The sequence below is a fragment of the Sarcophilus harrisii genome, chromosome 2 (assembly GCF_902635505.1).
Source record: "Sarcophilus harrisii chromosome 2, mSarHar1.11, whole genome shotgun sequence".
Lineage (NCBI taxonomy): Eukaryota > Metazoa > Chordata > Mammalia > Dasyuromorphia > Dasyuridae > Sarcophilus > Sarcophilus harrisii.
In genome coordinates, this window is record NC_045427.1 from 326,612,441 (window position 1) to 326,631,011 (window position 18,571).

The 18,571-nt window shown below is 33.5% G+C and overlaps 1 protein-coding gene across 1 annotated transcript in view; it reads left to right on the forward strand.

Annotated features, from left to right (window-relative positions):
• RAD51B (RAD51 paralog B) overlaps positions 1-18,571 on the forward strand; it is a 772,974-nt gene that overhangs the window by 15,157 nt on the left and 739,246 nt on the right. Inside the window, exon 4 of the mRNA XM_031952787.1 lies at positions 6,596-6,732. Within this exon, the coding sequence (XP_031808647.1) occupies positions 6,596-6,732 (137 nt within the window). The remainder of the gene's footprint in view (positions 1-6,595; positions 6,733-18,571) is intronic.

Here is an 18,571-nt window from a genome sequence, read left to right on the forward strand (position 1 = left end):
ACATTATGTCATAAGTCTCAGTGCAGTTTAAACTATTAAGAATTTAATATTATCTTAAATTATTTATAACAACATCAAATTTAATATTAAATATTAGTTCATATCTATGTAGCAATATGAATATTTAATTTAAAAACTTTAATAGCTTATGACTGCACAGTGACTTTTGGGACAGTCTATATTCATAAAGAGCTCTACAAACCTTAAATCTCTATATACATGCTAGTTATTGTTATTTCACTAAGGTCTATGTTTAAAGGGTGATAACATGACCTCCTTTTAGCAAAATAGTTTTATTTTTGTAGAGAGAGTGAGGCAGGATGTCACTGTCTGATTTTGGCATTCATTCTTTTCCCTAAAAAAAGCAGGATGTTCCCATTTAATACAGCTGTTTTCCTGAAAGTGATATAATCTATGTTGCAATATAGCAGTTTTAGAGAGAAAATAACTAAGACTCATTTTCTCTGAGAGTTCCTTTCTTATTGCTCCATATATTGGGCAACAGTGTCCTTTATTAATTTTTCCACTTCTAAGTACTAACTTTGCCTTGGCTAGGTAGGTATGTTTTATAAGAGCATCTGGATCTGATGAGCATTGGATGTGCCGCCTAGACTTTCTCACTTTAGGGAGATTTTTTTTTTCTTCTATTAATGACAGATTTTTTTTCTTTTATATTAGGACAAATAATCTGCCTACCAATTGATAAATGCTTTTTGATTTATTTTTCTTGTAACACATGTTCTGGTTTTGTTAAGCATGTAGCTTGTGGTGTGAGTTGTCAGCATTTCCATGCTCTCCCTCCCCCATCTCTCCCTACTTACAGGATCCTAGTAACTATCAGTGTGACCTAAAAGTAGGTGGAGAGAATCCAAGATATAACACTTTCCACATGTTGTTGTTGTAAAGTAATTCAAGTGGTAGGCTTTTAAAATGACAAGGTACAGCTTGATCGTCTTGTCTAAGGATTAGATTTTTTTGTTTTGTTTTTCCTGATTTTTAGACTTTAGAGAAGTTAGTGTTATTTTAAAGGTAGACTACTGTAGTTCTTCAGATGTGATTATAGCATCTACCACTGAATGAATAAACATTAGTTAAAAAAAGAATAAAGCTATTTTAAAATAGTTCATTTTTAATTGAAATCTTTTGTTTTGATATCATCTATATTTCTCATTGTACACGTTACCTTTTCCCCTCCCAGAGATCTATTCCTTACAATTGAGAATAAAAAGGAGGGGAAAAAAGCCCAGTTTACCTACATTTAATTATCATGTCAAAAAAATCCTGATGTGTCATATGTATTGCTCCACATTGAAGGTATCCCACTTCTGCAAAGAAGTTTGGGGAAGTGTCTTTGAAAATAAACTTTGAAGGTGGGGGCACTTTGGATAATTTTAAAATATGGTTTAAAAAAGATTTCTGTTTGTTTCCCCCTCGCTCCATTACAAATAATCAGACCTCATATTTTCCTCAGCAGTGTTATTCTGGCACATTGCCAAATCCACATATGACTTTTGTTAAATGTATTACATTTTAGTTCCTCCCCCATCTTAAATGTAGAGGGTTTACCTATTGAGATTTAAAGTTTCACATGGTGCTCAAGCATTATACCTTATAACTTGCAAAGAAAATGACTGCATTGGGTACATTTTTAGTTTGGTTTAGCTAGACTAGAGACAACTGTATTTTCTTATTGGGAAATCTTCTTTCTTTAAGAGTTGGCTATTAACTGTTTTTTGTTTTTTGCTGATGTGTGAGAGTTCTGTATTACTAATTGTTTGTCACTTTCCCCCCCTTAATTTTTGTATTTCCTAATCTTGAACATTTAAATTTAATTTGAGAGTATAATGGTAATAGTATTTTTATTGGTTTGTTCTGTATGTATGTAAATATTGTGTTTAGTTTTGAGTTGCCAGGAAGCAAATGACTTAAGACATTTCTAGCCCTGGCAAGCGTTCTCTGCTTAACTGCCATTAATACTGAAGCTAGAAATGAAATGAAAACTTGAAATTTTGTGGTTTGGATGTAAGTACACACTATAGAAGGAAAATTCTGTATTCTGTGTTTTGAGTATAAGTCTTCATGAGACAAATTAATTAAATCAAATAAATTTAAATTCTAAACAACATTGTTAGAGAATGAACATACAAAGGGACAGAAGTCTAACTTAAAATTTATAAAGTTCAAGGACAAAGACAAAGTCTATAATCAAAATAAAACTGAGGGATAAACCCCAAGCAACAGTTTCGACACTGAACAGAAAGAAAAGTCACTTAATTTTGGGGCACTCTGGAGAATCAGTTTCTTAAAATCATCCAAATTTTATTTTATCCTGAATCATTTCTTCTTTCAGCCCTAGCAAAGGTGAATTGAAGAAATATTTTTTTTTTAACTGAATTAATCAAAGACCTCTTCCTTTTACTCTGATCATTTTACCCAATCTGGTCAAATCATAGGGAAAGAGAGTACTAAGTCCTACTTTTGGAGAGGTATTACCCTAATTTCACCTACAAGCGGATTAGAATTCCTCTTTGGACTTTGTCTTAGTTTTCCTTTGAAAAGGGTTAGGCCTTTGACAAGGATATTAAAAAGAACTTAAAACCACGAAACTGATTAAATTACAGATAACGTTTTCCACTTAGATGGGACCAAAGACTGAAGTATTGGCCTAATATTATTTTGTAATATGTAGGCTTGAGAGGGAACAAAGTAGGAAATACCTTAGTATATTTCCACAACATGTAACTAATATTACCATTTAAAAATTTTAACTTTATAGATAATGAAATCTTTTCATTCATTAAATGAATCTTTAAAAATTGTAGCATGAATTATTAGGATTATGAAAAAAGGAAGAGCATTTGAAAAGTATCTGAGTCTAAAGATCAACATCAAATACTTGATTTTTTGAATATCAAAAAACTCAGGACATTGACCAAAATTGTGTTCATGTGTGCTTGGGGAAAAGTAGATCATAATATTAAGTCCTTCTTCCCTAAATTATACTAAACAGTGCTTTAAAATAAAATTGGAAAATACAAAGCATAATTATTTGAATCCTTGACTATAGTTTTAAAGTGAAATTGTAGTATAGTGTGCTTTTCCACCAAGAATTGCAAAGCATTTTTTACAGATATTAGCTCATCAATCCTCTGAAAGCCCAGGGGATACAGGGAGTGAATTTTGTGTAATTGAAAAGATGTTGTTCTCATAACTAATGATTAAAATCCTTTATTTCTTGCCAACTTTCCATACTTTTAGTGATCTAACATTCAGAGAATCTTCACCTTGGAGACCTGTTTCAGATATGTGTGTTTGGCTCAGAATGAGATATACATCCTCTTCACCAGATTTTGATTAATTAGGAGAAATTCAGAACTCTGTCAGATCTATAATATAAAACATAGTCCTTATCTCAGATTGAACCCATATCAGTACTGCCCTGCCTTTAATAAAGAAAAACACTTTTATCTGATATTTTGTCCAGTATTGGTTGTATTACCAAGTTTGATCTTTAATGCTACCTCATGCTGCTGCTCTCAATTTAGGGATCCAATCAACTTCTTTTCGACGTAGTATAACACTTGGACTTTCCCAGATGGCCCTTGTCTTTTTCTCAGGGTGCACTATCAGTCAGTTTTCATTGGTTCCTTCTGCCTCTTCACATCAATGACCAGCATAGAGATCATGCTCCTCAGTGCAGGATGTAGTTGAACCTTGGCTGGCCATTGGCTAGCTACCCTTTAATTACATCAGTTTTGATTTAAAGACTTCGAAACATTTTGTAAAGGAGTAAACAATATGGGAACTTTTTTTTTTTTTAAAACAAGTTTAACACCTTGTTGTTCTAGTTACTTGACCTTTATCTTCTGTAGTTTTATTATTAGACTTAAGAGGAAATCACTTGATAAATATATCTTTTTTTTTTTAAATAGCTTTTTATTTAGAAGTTATATGCATGGGTAATTTTATAGCATTGACAATTGCCAAATCTTTTGTTCCAATTTTTCCCCTCCTTCCCCCCATCCCCTCCCCCAGATGGCAGAATGACCAATACATGTTAAATATGTTAAAGTATAAATTAAATACAAAATAAGTATACATGTCCAAACAGTTATTTTGCTGTATAAAAGAATCGGACTCTGAAATATTGTACAATTAGCCTGTGAAGGAAATCCAAAATGCAGGCGGACAAAAATAGAAGGATTGGGAATTCAATGTAATGGTTCTTAGTCATCTCCCAGAGTTCTTTCGCTGGCCATAGCTGGTTCAGTTCATTACTGCTCCATTGGAACTGATTTAGTTCATCTCATTGCTGAAGATGGCCAGATCCATCAGAATTGGTCATCATATAGTATTGTTGTTGAGGTATATAATGATCTCCTGGTCCTGCTCATTTCACTCAGCATCAGTTCATGTAAGTCTCTCCAGGCCTTTCTGAAATCATCCTGTTGGTCATTTCTTACCAAACAATAATATTCCATAACATTCATATACCACAATTTACTCAACCATTCTCCAAGGTGATGGGCATCCACTCAGTTTCCAGCTTCTGGCCACTACAAACAAGGCTGCCACAAATATTTTGGCACATACAGGTCCCCTTTCCTTTCTTTGGTATCTCTTTGGGGTATAAGCCCAGTAGTAACACTGCTGGATCAAAGGGTATGCACAGTTTGATAACTTTTTGAGCATAGTTCTAAATTGCTCTCCAGAATGGCTGGATGTGTTCACAATTCCACCAACAATGTATTAGTGTCCCTGTTTTCCCGCATCCCCTCCAACATTCCACATTATCTTTCCCTGTCATTCTAGCCAATCTGACAGGTGTGTAGTGGTATCTCAGAGTTGTCTTAATTTGCATTTCTCTGATTAATAATGACTTGGCTTGATAAATATATCTTGATAAATTATTTTCTTTCTTAAGCCCTCCCCGACCCTGTGTCATTTTTATAAAGGAGATTGTTTTATCTTTGTTTGTCTTTTTTCTCTATTTAAAAATCTAGTTGAACATGCAGTTCAAAGGGCTTTATAATTATTAAATTAGTTGGTAACTTTTAAGTTTTGACTGCATATTTTATGGGATTCATTTGTGTACCTCTCATTTTTCTTAAAGTCAATAACTATCTTATTTATAGTGTGCCTTATCTCTTAGCATAGGAATTTGTATATATTATTCTTAACAAAGATATTAATGATTTCTTAATTGTTGAATTTGATAGTCTTTTCTTAATTCTTATTGCTCTTGACCTCTGTAGCACTTCATGTGGCTGCCTATCCTGAATACTTCTGTCTCTGTTTTTTTCTGACACTGCTTTGTTGTTGTTGTTGGTTCCCTGCTAACTGTGCCTCCCTAAGGTCCTTTATGGGATCATTCTCTCTCTTCTACTCCTTAATTATGGATGTTCTCTATGTTCCAGGCCTCCTAGGCCCTCCTCATTCAGTTCACGCTTCCTCTTGGTGCCTTAATTAGTTCTCAAGGGTTGCTTCATCACTTCTGTTTAGATGACTCTCCAACCTATAATTCTAGCTCTGATCTCTCAGTTGAGTTGTAGATCCACTGCACCACTGCCAGTTAGAAGTTTCAAACTGGTATATTATGTAGACATCTTCAACTCAACTTACTTCAACTAATTTTTTTCCCCCCACCATTAATAATGTTGAGTATAGCAACATTCTTTGAGTTTAGCTAGATCATCTCTGCAATATCATTTACATAACATAATTATTTCAGGTTCTCAACATCTTTCACTTAGAGTGTTAGATTTTTGGTTCCCGTACAGGCTAATCTCCCTTCTCTAATACATAATCTACAAAGCTTCCACTGTGATGGAACACAGATATAACCATATAACTGGATAAACTTTAGTGACTCATTATGACAACCAGGACAAAATAGCTTTTCTGTTTGGCATTTAAAGCCTTTTTCACACCTTTCCAGGCTTATTATTGCTGTATATAATGTGTAATATCATGTATTGGTCCAGATAAACTGACTTTTGTTGTGTTCCTTCCATGCAACATTTCATCTTCTATTGCCTTGTTTCAGCATGAACTATTTCCCTTGCCTGTTCCACTTTCCATTTTGATCAAACTGGTCTGTTTGTCCCTCTAATCTACTCTAATTTCTGGCCTTTTCATGGTGGTTTAAATCACTAGTTTCCTTCAAAGTATGTTGATATAGAAATAGAACATTTGGGATTTTGAAGAGGCTTTATGATTATAAAGTGCACGTTACATTCTAAAAGAGAGGAAAGTAATAAGGATCCTTCCAAAATTAAAATATTTTTGAATAAATTTACTTTTATTTTTTGGTTGCTGTATTTCCTTCCTTAATATGTTCTCTATTTACCAAATTTCTAACACACGATTCCTTTAGTGATGTTAGGTGTGTCTACTATTTTGTAATAGAAGTAAGATTTTCTTGTTGCATATATTTAAACTCTTAAGGAATTTCTTTTTTCCAGGATATCTATTAAACATCTTTGAAATCTCAAACTTTATACTCTATAAGATAATTTTGTTTATAGAACATTTTAAAGTTGGTTTTCTTTTCGTGTTTTTCCTTTCTTATTTATATAAATAACATTTCCTTCAGGTTACAGGTCCATCAGGTTGTGGCAAAACCCAGTTTTGTATGATGATGAGTGTTTTAACTACGTTGCCCACAGTTATGGGAGGATTAGAAGGGTCTGTTATATATATTGACACAGAATCAGCATTTAGTGCAGAAAGGTAAGAGATTTTATTATTCATCTTAATCCAGCATATTCATACTGTTTTTGCTCCTTCTTTTATATGAGGCATGTGAAATAGCTCATATTTACCAGTAACATATAAAGCTAAACATATAGGTAGGTTCTGATTACAGTAACTTTAATTCTTAAAATAGCAAAATCAAATTTTCCCCTTTTTGGTGTGAGAAGACATGAGAATATAGTAGAGAAGGAAATTGAAAAAGGAGAAGAGAAATGGATAAGTCAGAAAGACAAAAAGGAAACTGTTTTTTATTTCCTTACAATAGTAGGCAATTAATTTCTGGGTTAAAGTCAGATCTTAATTAAGTAGTAAAAAAAGTATTGAGCTTTTGCACTTAGTAGATATGCTATAAATATTAATTGATCTAAAGTAAGTTATTGATCACATCTGGGCCAGCATGAGAGTTTTAATCACAACTTTAGTAAATAAGCCAGGAAAATGAACTCGTTTATTCTGATTTACCTTTGATGGCAGGAGCCATGTGAGGAATGATCTCAGGAAGAGAATGAGACCTCAAAGGCAAATTGGAAGTTAACCTGATGTTTTATTCACTTGTTACTGTACCCAGACCTTCCTTTGTGAAATTTTATTTACCGTTTAATTGTCCAGTATTTCAGATTTTCCTCAGTGGACTTTGTCTTTCTTTTGTTCAGTGTGTTCAAAATAGAACTCGTTGTTTTCTACTAAAATGTACTTTTCTACTAAAGTACTGATATACTGAATTTGTTTCTGAGAAGGGCGACAGTAGTTATCTGGCATTAGAACCTTTTGTCATATTTGATTCCTTCCTTATCTTTCTGCACATACATAGATGCCAAGTCTTGTTAACTCTATTTCTCATCTCCATTCCCTTTTCTCTATACTCTTGGCTAGTTCCTTAATTTAGACTTGGATCATCTCTTATCTGTACTACTGTAGTAGACTATTAATAAATTTTGCTGCCTATGGTCTCTTCACATTCTAATCCATACTTGACACAGCTACTGAAACACAGGTTTGACCATATTCTTGGCCTGTTCAGAAATCTGCTGTAGTGTTCCTGTTACCTCTAGGATCAGATATAAACTTTGCTTGGCATTTAAAGCCTTTTAGAATTGGGTTACATCCTACCTTCCCAGATTTAGAAGCAGACTAAGATTCCATTTTAATCCCTTTTCTCTCCTTTCTCATAGTTACAAAACAGTATTAAAACAGTCCTTTGGTTTGAAGTCCTTGATCTCACTTGAGTGAAAGATCTAACTAGTTTTCTTTTCAAAGGCTCAGAAGAATATTTTATTCTAAAGTCATTTTTAATCTATTGTGAATTTCTAAAAAAATACATTTTATTTTTAAATTTCTTAAATCACTCCCTATGTTTCTTTCTCTTTCCACTGCTTAATAAAATCATTCCTTATTTTAAAAAATTAGATTTTTTTTTAATAAGGAAGGGGAAACAATTAGCAAAACCAATGAATATAATGAAAAACTTTGAAAATATATTCAGTGTTCCATACCTATGGGTCTCTTAATCCTGCAATGGCTCATTTCTACTTTGTAAATTTCCAAAATTGAGTTTTGATTGTTTTATGCAATTTTTCATTTGCATTGCCATAGTTGTATATTTTGTTTTCCTAGTACTATTTACTTTGCATCAGTTAATGGAAGTCCTTCCATGCTTTTTTTTGTTTGTTGTTTCATTGTTTCTTATAGCACAATAATATTCCATTACATTCATATACCATAATTAGTTTGGCCATTCCTCGCTTTTTAGTCTCTCTCTCTCTCTCTCTATATATATATATATATTTTTTTTTTGTTTGTTTGTATAGAAGCTTTTTGATTTCATGTAATCAAACTTGTCTTTTATTTTTTGTAATTTTGCTTCTGTTCCTTTTTTGGTTAAGAATAAATATCCTATATCTATGAAAAATATATGATTTTCAATTCTATTATTTTTAATAGTGTGATCTTTAAGGCCACATATCCATTTAAATTATTGTTGAATGTGCTATATAAGATATTGATCTAATACTAATTTCTATCCGACTACTTTTCAATTTTCTCGACAGTTCATATTAAATTGGGACTTTTTTCCTAAATAATTTACACACACACACACACACACACACACACACACACACACTTTTTCATTTCTTAAATTTCCTCCCATATAGGTTCTTTTTTCTTTACCTAGAGAGCTATCCCTTATATTAAATACTGGATTACTGAATTCCATTATTTCTCAGTCTCCTTTACCTAGTTGATTTCCTTGATGTACTTTTTTTTTTAGCTAGGCCAAAATGGTTTTGATAACTCTTAATATAGTTGTGAGGGTCTGAAAGTGTTATTCTCCCTTCATTATTACTTTTTTGCATTATTTCCCTTAATATTCTAGATCTTTTGATACCTAAGCTGAATGTTGATAGTTTATAAATTAACTTTGTTAGTACCATTCTTTTATTGTGTTGGTGTGGCTCAGACATGAAGACTGATTATTCTTTATATTTTAAGTTGCTTTTTATGTGAGATGGACACCTACCTATCTCAGATAATTTATGCATTTTCTAGTTTTTTGAATTACATCTCCCTTTTTATTATATTGCCTCTTCCATTACATTATTCTTCTACATAAATGCTGTTCTTTTTGGGCTTATTTTGTAACTTTGACAAAGATACTATTGAGATAGTAGTCTTAGTAATTTCCTTGAATTTTAAACCTCTATCATCAGTTATAGTTTTATTTTTTCTTTGCCTGTCTTTGTACTTGTGGTTTTTTCCTTTTGCTTTATTCCTCTTACAGTGGTACCGCAGTACTTCTGTTAATTGGTTCCTGAAGGTACAGTGAGTGGTGGAAATGATCAATACTGAATGAATTCTAGTCTGCAACTTAACCAACATTGCTCACTACCAAATGCAGAAAAATAAGCCATCCCAACCCAGCAAGGCTCCTTCCTTCTTGATCCAATTTAACTTTTTTTTATACCCCAACTTTTATACTCCCCCCACTATGGCTCCTTCTGCTGCCCAGAGCCCTGCTCTGTGTGTTGGGAGTCCTGGGTCCTCTCCCACGGCTGTTGCGCCCCCCCTCCCTTCCTGCTGAGTATACCACCTCCATCCCCCTTCCAGTTCTATTGTTTTGGGAAATGGGAGACTATTCACTGCAGGTACATTGTCCTGCAGGAACTATCCTATAACCTGCCTGCTGACATGCACCTCAGCATTGCAGGCTCCAACCTGAGTGCCTTTGTGTATTGCCACCTTTGCTAGGGAGGAGCTGCTATTGTGAGGGCAGCACCAACAGGAGCCAGGCAAAGCATTTTTTTTCCTTCTCAAAATGTATCAAATATGGAATTCAATGAGTTTCACAGCAGACAAGTGCTGAGGTACTACTGTACTCTCACATAATTATTTTTTCCCATAGTTTATTATTTGACTAGTAGTTTATATTGAATTCTAATAATATTAATAATAATTAATATTATTTCTCCATTTGGATCTGTGCCCTTTGTGTTCTCTGAACTGATCCCTACTTTTATTGTGTTTTATATAATCTATAAAGAATGTCTTTCTTAAAACTTTTTTCTACCATACTTTTATTTGCTAATATCTTTTTTCTACCCTGTTAGTTTTCTAAGAATGCCATTTAGTACTGAGAAATAGTGCTCTTTTAAGAGTTTCATTTAGAAGATTTCATAAGTTTTTTAACTTTGTTTTTTTTTTTTAAAGAATTTGTTCAATTCCATAGTTTCCTTTTATCTTTTAGTTTTGCCCAGATCTGAGAAGAAGATTTTAAAGTCTCCTACTATTATAGTGTTTATTTGTGTCTTCTTGTTAATTCGGTTAATTTTTCCTTTATAGTGGTACTTGGCATATATAAGTTTAATGCTAATATATTAATTTTCTGTGTTTCCTCTTACTATAACATAATTTCTTTGTTTAATGTCTAAATTGAGAATTTTTGTCTTTACTTTGTGGAATGGCATAATTGCAACTCCTTTTTTGAATTCATTTGATACATAGTAATTCTTGTTTGTCACTTACAGTGTGTCTTTACTTTTTAAATTTATTTCTTATGAGCAAGAGATTATGGCTTTGCTTAATTATCCAATCTTTTACTCTTATTTTGTTTGTTTAATCCACTCGCATTTAAAGGATGAGAATTTGGTTGTGTTTTTCTTTTTTTTTAAATTATTGTTTTATTGCTTTTCTTTTCTGAATTAGGATTTTTTGTTTGTTTACTTTATCTTTAAAACAAGACTTTCTAATTATTTTTGCTTAATCTCTCTTAAGGCCACTCTATTTTTGTAGGTTTTCTTTCCATTCTCCTTAACTTGTCTTGTATATATTATTCCTTTTTTTTTTTTTTTTTTTTTTTTTTTTTTTAGTTTTGTAATTCTTCATTCCTTTTTATTGGTTATTTGTTAGTTCTTTCACACTTTTCCCCTTTTCTTTTTCTTTCCAGTTAAGAAACTCCCATCTCTTCTTCCCCAAAGTCTTTTGTTTGCATTTTAAATTTTGTTTTTATTTAAAAAGCATTCCTTTATTTTGTTCTCTTCTCTGTCTAATCTTGTTTTTATTCATTGATTCATAGTTTTTAATACTTCTTTATTTAGTCCTTAGTCTTTCCCTTCCATAGATTTAATGTCCATTATATGTCCATACATATCCATATATGTATGTAAACACATATAAATATAACATACTTTGATATTTTTACGTGTTTTTTCTGTTATTTTTGTCTTGATGTTGGTGAATATTGCTTACAATTTAATTCAAAATGAAAAAGAATGTATAAAAATATTATTCTAATAGTTATGTGATTGTGAGTGGTGTGACAGATCATATGGATACTACATTGTAAAAGATCTAGAGGAAGACCTCTGTCATATTGGGTGGAACAAAAGTTTCATGGGCTGAGAAGATTTGATATAAATTGCTATTCTTATTGGAAGGAGTACTTATATGTATAAAATTAGATATCTACTGAATTAGTATCATTTAATTAAAATTGGAAGAACTGTTAGAGGAGTCCACCCCTCTTATTTACAGATGTGCGAAAACTAAAACCTTGAGTGCTTAAATAACTCACCCAAAAGTATATAAGTAGTCAGTTATAGGCTTGGTATTTGAACATAGTTCCCCTTATTTAAAATGCACTGGTTTTTCACTAAACCACATTGAAATATTGACATAAAATTTTAATTTTGTGATGTTAGAAAAGAAATATCCATTATGACTCTGTTAAATAACTCATCTCTCTAAAATTTATTCATTGTGATTTTTTTCCCCTCCTTCTGTCCAGAAATGGATAATAGTCATGGTTCAATATGAATAGGTTTGGGAGAGGAAAGGGCAGTTGTTAAAAGCTGGCTCCTTTAAAAATGAAGGGAGATGTACCACTACTATGGGAACAGGATCTATTGCAGCCCTTTTTTGTCTAATGCTTATTTAAATTATCTTGGGAAGAGAGAGAGAGCAATGAGACTCAAACAACACTTCAAGACATATTTTAACTGACTTGTTATTGGCGTAATCTTCAGAGGATCAGTGAATAAGATTGATTTCTTATTTGAAGTGGAAGTCTTTAAACAGTTGAAAAGGAAAGCACCATGTTCTATTGGATAACCTTTAAATTTTTATTTTATGTTTTATTATTTAAAGGGTTGATGACTTTTTAAAAAAAGTAACTATAACTAACTGCCACCCTTAGAGTTGTGAGAGGTTGGACTTATGTCTTGCCTATAACACATATTAATTGTGTAACCTGGCAAGTTATTCTGATCCCTTGTACCCCAGGGAAATTTCTTTAAGATAGGAAATTGAAGCACACGTGTCCATTTGTTTTGAGGGAAATGGAAGTGACAAAGGGATGAGTCCAAATTTCCTCACCAGTGACATCTCCATCCAATTAAAAGAAAAAGACTAATATTATGAATTAAATTTTTGTGGATTGTTCTTTTGAAATAATCTTTAAAAAAAGTCATCCAGTAGATGTCACTGTCTTCATGTTATATTTGCTTCTACAGGTTTGCATTTTGATTAATTCTCCTGATCAAAATAAGAATTCTGTGATGAAAATTGTCATAAATACATAACCATGATCAACATGAGGCCCCTAGACATTTGCATTTTTATTTATTTGAAATGTGTGAGGTTTTTTCCTCCTAAAATAAAAAAAACAATTGAGGAAAATAAATAGAAAACTTGGGAGAAGATATATTTATATCTGAATAACAACTCATTGGATATAGCAATTTAGCCCTTTGTAGCTGTGAACAGTGAGTTGATGTCTTTATATTAACTACTGTTCCTTATACAAGAGTTTAATGGGAAAACAAAAATCAAAACCAGTTATAAGATTTTTTTCATTATTCAGACACTTGGGTAAAATCCAGCCCAAGGCTGAGAGTTATTATTGCCCATCAACTATTCCATAACCATTGCCAAAGAGTTGGGAAGTTTTATTGCTGTTCCTATTGACTTGGCATCTAATCTACAAAAACAATGTTGCTTATAGTGCTTTGCCCTAACTATCCCTCACACCAATTCCTTCCAAATCAGTTGATTTAAATATCAGAGTAATTGATCTGTCTTTTTTTATCTATCAACAAAGCCCATCTTAACTTTATTAGAGCACATTCATGCTTTTTCTCTATATGCTGCAGAATTTTTCCACTGAAGTTTTTCCCAATGCTATCCTTTTCTTTCATCACTTACCTCAATTCTGTCTTGCATTTCATTTTCTTTGTCTCTCCTAAGCTCTTCTCTTGAATCTCCTCCTGGATGCTTGTGAGTTATGCTTGTCACAGATAGGTCGATCAGACCTAAACTAGCAGGGGACCTTTGTTGCTCCTTCAGCATTTAGGAAACGAAGTTTACTTAGCTATATAGCATGAAATAGATGTGGCTTTCTTCTGCTGGACCAACATTTCAGGAGGAACCCTGCTTGTGCTCACTTTACTCCTAGCCCAACTCAGTTGTGACTTTTTCTTTACCTCTTTGAGTAACTTCTGTCCTGGGTACTCATTCTTCCTCACCAGACCTCTCATTGAAGGAGGTAGGATAGCTTTCTTGCTCCCCTTTGACCCTTCTGAATACCCATTCTGTTAACTCAGTAACTTCACCTTCTAGGATCATTCCACTCAATCCAAATTTATCACCAGTATCAAGCTTATAATAACTGTTATCTACCAAAATGTAAAGCAAAGCATCGCACGTTTTGGAGGTCATTGTTTAGCTGGAAAGAAGTCTTTCCCTCTCCTTCCAGTTCTCAGATCTATTTATCCATTCCTAGTTTCTCTCCTGATGTCCAATCTTATGTCACCAAATTGGTGTCCCATAGGTATTTCAGACTGAACAAGTCCAAATTTAATTAATTATCTTTTCTTCCCCACCTTTTTTCTTCCACCCTTCCATATTATTGTTAAATATAGCAATATCTTCTTAGTCATCTTGTTATGCAGTCTCAATGTCATCCTCTTCACACTTAGCTCCCATACATAGTATTATACCAAATTTTTTTCTTTCTGCCTATACAACATCTGTAAAATATCTTTTATACTATTATTGTCGTGCTATAGGCTCTGTCATCTCATGCTTGGACTATTGGAATAGCTTTTTGATTGTTTTTCCTTTCTCAAGTCTCTCCCCACTTTAGGTAGTTGTCCACTTAGCTACCTTATTAGATCTTCCTAAAGTACAGGTATGATCATGTTAAACACCTACCACCCACCCCCTCAGATGATTCCAGTAACTTTTTATCATTTCTAGGATTGAGTATAAAAAGCCTTTGGTTTTTGAAATCCTTTACAATACATTCCTTTTCTATCTTTTACAATTTACCTTTCTAATACAGTAATACTTCTCCAGACTCTTATGTCTGAATGACCTTGAATAATCTTCTTCCTCACGTTTTACCTGCTGGCTTTTCCTATTTTCCTTAAACTTTTAGTTTTATCATTTCTGTGATTTAAAAAAAAGTTTCCACTTGATCTAGTTTAAAATATTTCATCTTTTGTGATTATTTTAGCTTTGCTTAATTGTTGGCTTTGTAATTTTTAAACACATATTCAAATTTTTAATCTTCCTTTTTTTTCTATTACAATATAGGCATTTGATTTTCCCCCTGCTAACTGCTTTAGCTATATTCCAGAAATCTTAGCATGTTGTTTTTGTCATCATCATTTTCTGTTACATAATTATTGTTTACAAAATGTGTTCTTTGACCTATTTAGCAATTAGAATTTCATTAAATCTTCATTTAGGTCTGTGACTTTTGTTTTTCATTCTTGAACTGATACCGGTTTTTATCATGTTATAGTCTACAAAGAATGTATTTAATATTTCTGTCTTTTCTTTTACATTTGTGTGCAATATCATTATGTCCTAATACATGATTAGTTTTTATAAAAGTTCTATATAGTGTTGAGAAATATACATATTTTTAGCTGTTCAATTTAGAAGACTCCATTAATCTTTTTAGCTATAGTTTTGCTAACAATTTATTTCTTTTTCTTCCTTTGGGTATCTTTTTTTAGAGTTATCCATAACTGAAAGAAAGACATTGAAATGTCCTGTCACTATTTCATTTGTTTCTGTGTCTTTTTGTAATTCAGGTAATTTTTCTTTTATGAATTTAGATGTTTAGACATTTGGAGCATATAAATTTAATAATGATGCTAGTTTGTTTTCAATGCTTCCTTTCAGCATAATGTAGCTTTTAAAAATCTCTTTTTATGTTGTGAATTTTGTTTTGGTATTCTTTGATAGCAAGATTTCAACTATAGAGTTTTATATTCATCTAATTCATAGTCAGTTTTTTTACCTGGCCCTTCATTTTTATTCTGCATAATATGTGCGATAGTTTTTTTTTTTTTTAAGGATGTGTTTCTTGTAATCAGTAAATTTTGGGATTTTTTTGTTTTGTTGGATTATTTAATCTATTTGCAGTTAAAGTTTAGAGATGTAGGTTTATATTTTTCTTCATTTGTCTCTAATATTTTTCCTTCAGATTAGTATTTTTCCTTTTCTTCTATAAACACAGTAGTTTATCTCTTCAGTTAATTTATCTTAATCTGCTTTAAAGTAACTTTTTTCTCATCTTTTTTTTGTCTTCACACTGAACCCACAAATGCCTTTTCTTACTCTTCAACTTTCTTATCTTTTACTTAATTTTGGAGTTTTGCTTAGTTTATTAGTTCTTTTTATTGTTTTATTTAGTTATTTAATCCCTATACCCCCTCTTTCCCCTTTGGTTAAATAGCTGAATACAATCTTTTTTTTTTTTTCCTTCCCTTTAAATTTAAGTTTATTAAACTTATTAAACTTAAACTTAAGTTCATTAATTTTAAAATTTAATTTTAAAATTTATTTTTCTGTACCTTTCTCTAAAACTAGATTTCTTCTTTTCATTTATCTTCTTTTTCTATGAGACTTATTCTTTGATTCATTAGTTCTTTGATCTATTCCTTATACAATGAATGCTTCTAAGGTAACGAATTTTGAGATGATATTTCTTCATGGTAAGAATTTTTGTGTGTCTATAATTATTAACCTTTTCCAGAATTCCCCCTTCCCCCCCATTTGCCATGCAGTAGCCTTCCCAAATCCATACCCAGACTCTTCTGGTAATCAGTTGTCTCCCAAAGCTCTGATTCTCCTTTTGGGGCAAGATGGGTAGTCTACCAAATTTCTCAAGATTGTACGCATTGTATGGTCCTTTTATAAAATCTCTTTCTTCCTTCATAGAAGTGTGCATCAATGATATCTCTTCCTGCACCTGAAACAAGAATTCCTCCTCCTTAATTATCCTTGCTTATTCTCCTGCAGGTTTTCTTTTTCCTTGAGAAATTACAGGAATTATTTTCCTTTCATTGTCAATCTTTGCCTTTGGAGAGGGGACCCCGAAACTCTAAAAATCCTTAAAGGAGAAAATCCCCTTCAACTCTGCCTCAGTGAGGGACCCTGCTCGGAGGAACAAATACTTTCATCCTTGTTATCTGGGTGGGGTTGGCTCAGTTGTGAAACTCATTGAATTCAATTCAAATTCCAGCTCAAGCTGAAACCCAGTGATGAGCCAACTTTGGACTCCACCCATGAGCCCCCTTCAGCTTGTAGTCAAAGCTCCCATATAAAAGAGCCAAACTAAAACCCTCTCTTTGCAGAAATTCCAAACATGCCAGCTATGCCAGCTATGTCAGCTATGCCATGCTTGGGATTCCAAGGAGCTTCTGTCCACTGGAATATTTTTTCCAGTGTTATCCTCTCTTTATCTCACCTATTTCCCTAACAAGACTTTATGCCTCTCTGTCAGGATTTCTAACCTTACTTCCAATCCCCATAATAAACCTTTTTATCAATTTAAGTTTTCAGGTCTGTAAATTCTTTTACAGAGAACCTCTGTGACACCAGAAGGGGGTTTCCCCAAAACTCCCTACCCTTGTTCTGAATACCAGGGGTTGCAGGGGAGCCAAACCTCTCCATTTGGTTCCCTGAACCCTGAACCTGCCACTAGATCTTATCATATAACTCCCTGACCACCAGAAAACCTAATCTCATTTTGGTTCCCTAAATATAAACCTTATCATTTTGGTTCCCTGACCAAATGGAACCCCCCCCCAAAAAAAAAACTAGACATCATTTGGTGACCAAACAGAATCTCCAAACTCTGGACACTCAGAACCAACTTGGGTTTTGAGCTGTTGAAGCAGTATTCTCTTGGGGAGAATATCCTCATTTTCCTCCTTTTGTCTCACTCTATCTCTAAAGATAGTGGCCACCCAGACCAGGTCTGGGCTATGGGCAGTATTCTCCCGGGGAGAATATTTGCATTTTTGGGCAAAAAGGCTTCTTTTTGTCACACTCAATAGAGATAGTGGGACCAGGAAATCTGGAACTCTGGACAAGGTAAAAGACCTTTTTTTCTTTCCCTATTCTGTAGTGGACACCCACGCCACCCGGGTCAGGCTTGGGTCATTATTAGAACTCTATGCTCATGCACAATTCTCTACGAATTGCTGTGGATTGACAAAGGCCTCCTTTTGTGTCACTCTCTGTCTCTAGAGGGATATCTAGACACATGAGAGATGCAGCAAGAATTTGGAAAAACTAAAAGCTTTTACCGTTCCACAATCTAGAAACCTCTGCCACTAAAAATCCTTCCTTTAGCAGAGATGGCTTGAGGAAACTCCCTCTGTCCAGCCCCTCCAGAGACAAAGGACCTTCCTTTGCATCTCAAGGGACTCCTAAAGCCCTGCCCTCAGGCAGGAACTCTGAGACAAGACAAGAAGTGTCTCTTTAACATCCCTCCCCTCGTCCCTCTCCCTTCCCTGCCCCCCCCCTCCAAGGAGACCCATGGCCATTCTGGGGACCCCTCTCCAGGGTCCAAGGCCAGCGCTCTCTTTGATCTGTCCTGGGGAGATAACCAGAGAAACTTAAGAGAAGCCACGCTTGAGTCCTTCTCCCACTCCACTGTTATATACACTGGGGTCTTTTAATGATCAGGCTGTAGTCAAGAGGAGAAAGGTCACTGAATTGGAGCAAGCTCCAAGCAATATAAAAAAAGAAAAAGCAGCACAGACAGTTAAGAGATTTCTAAAAACTTAAACTGCATTTTTATCTTGATCTGCAACCCTGACATGCCCATCCCTAGACCCTGTCTCACAAACAAATCAGTGACTATTTTTAATCAAAAGCCTCATAATCGAAGAGGTGTAAATATTAAACCTGGGTTAGCCATTAACCCCAGGGATTCAGAACATTTTTTAAAAAAAGCCTATGGACATCAGTGGCTTATTAAACCTAATAGGTATTAAGGCTGCAAAGGACTGTAACTCTT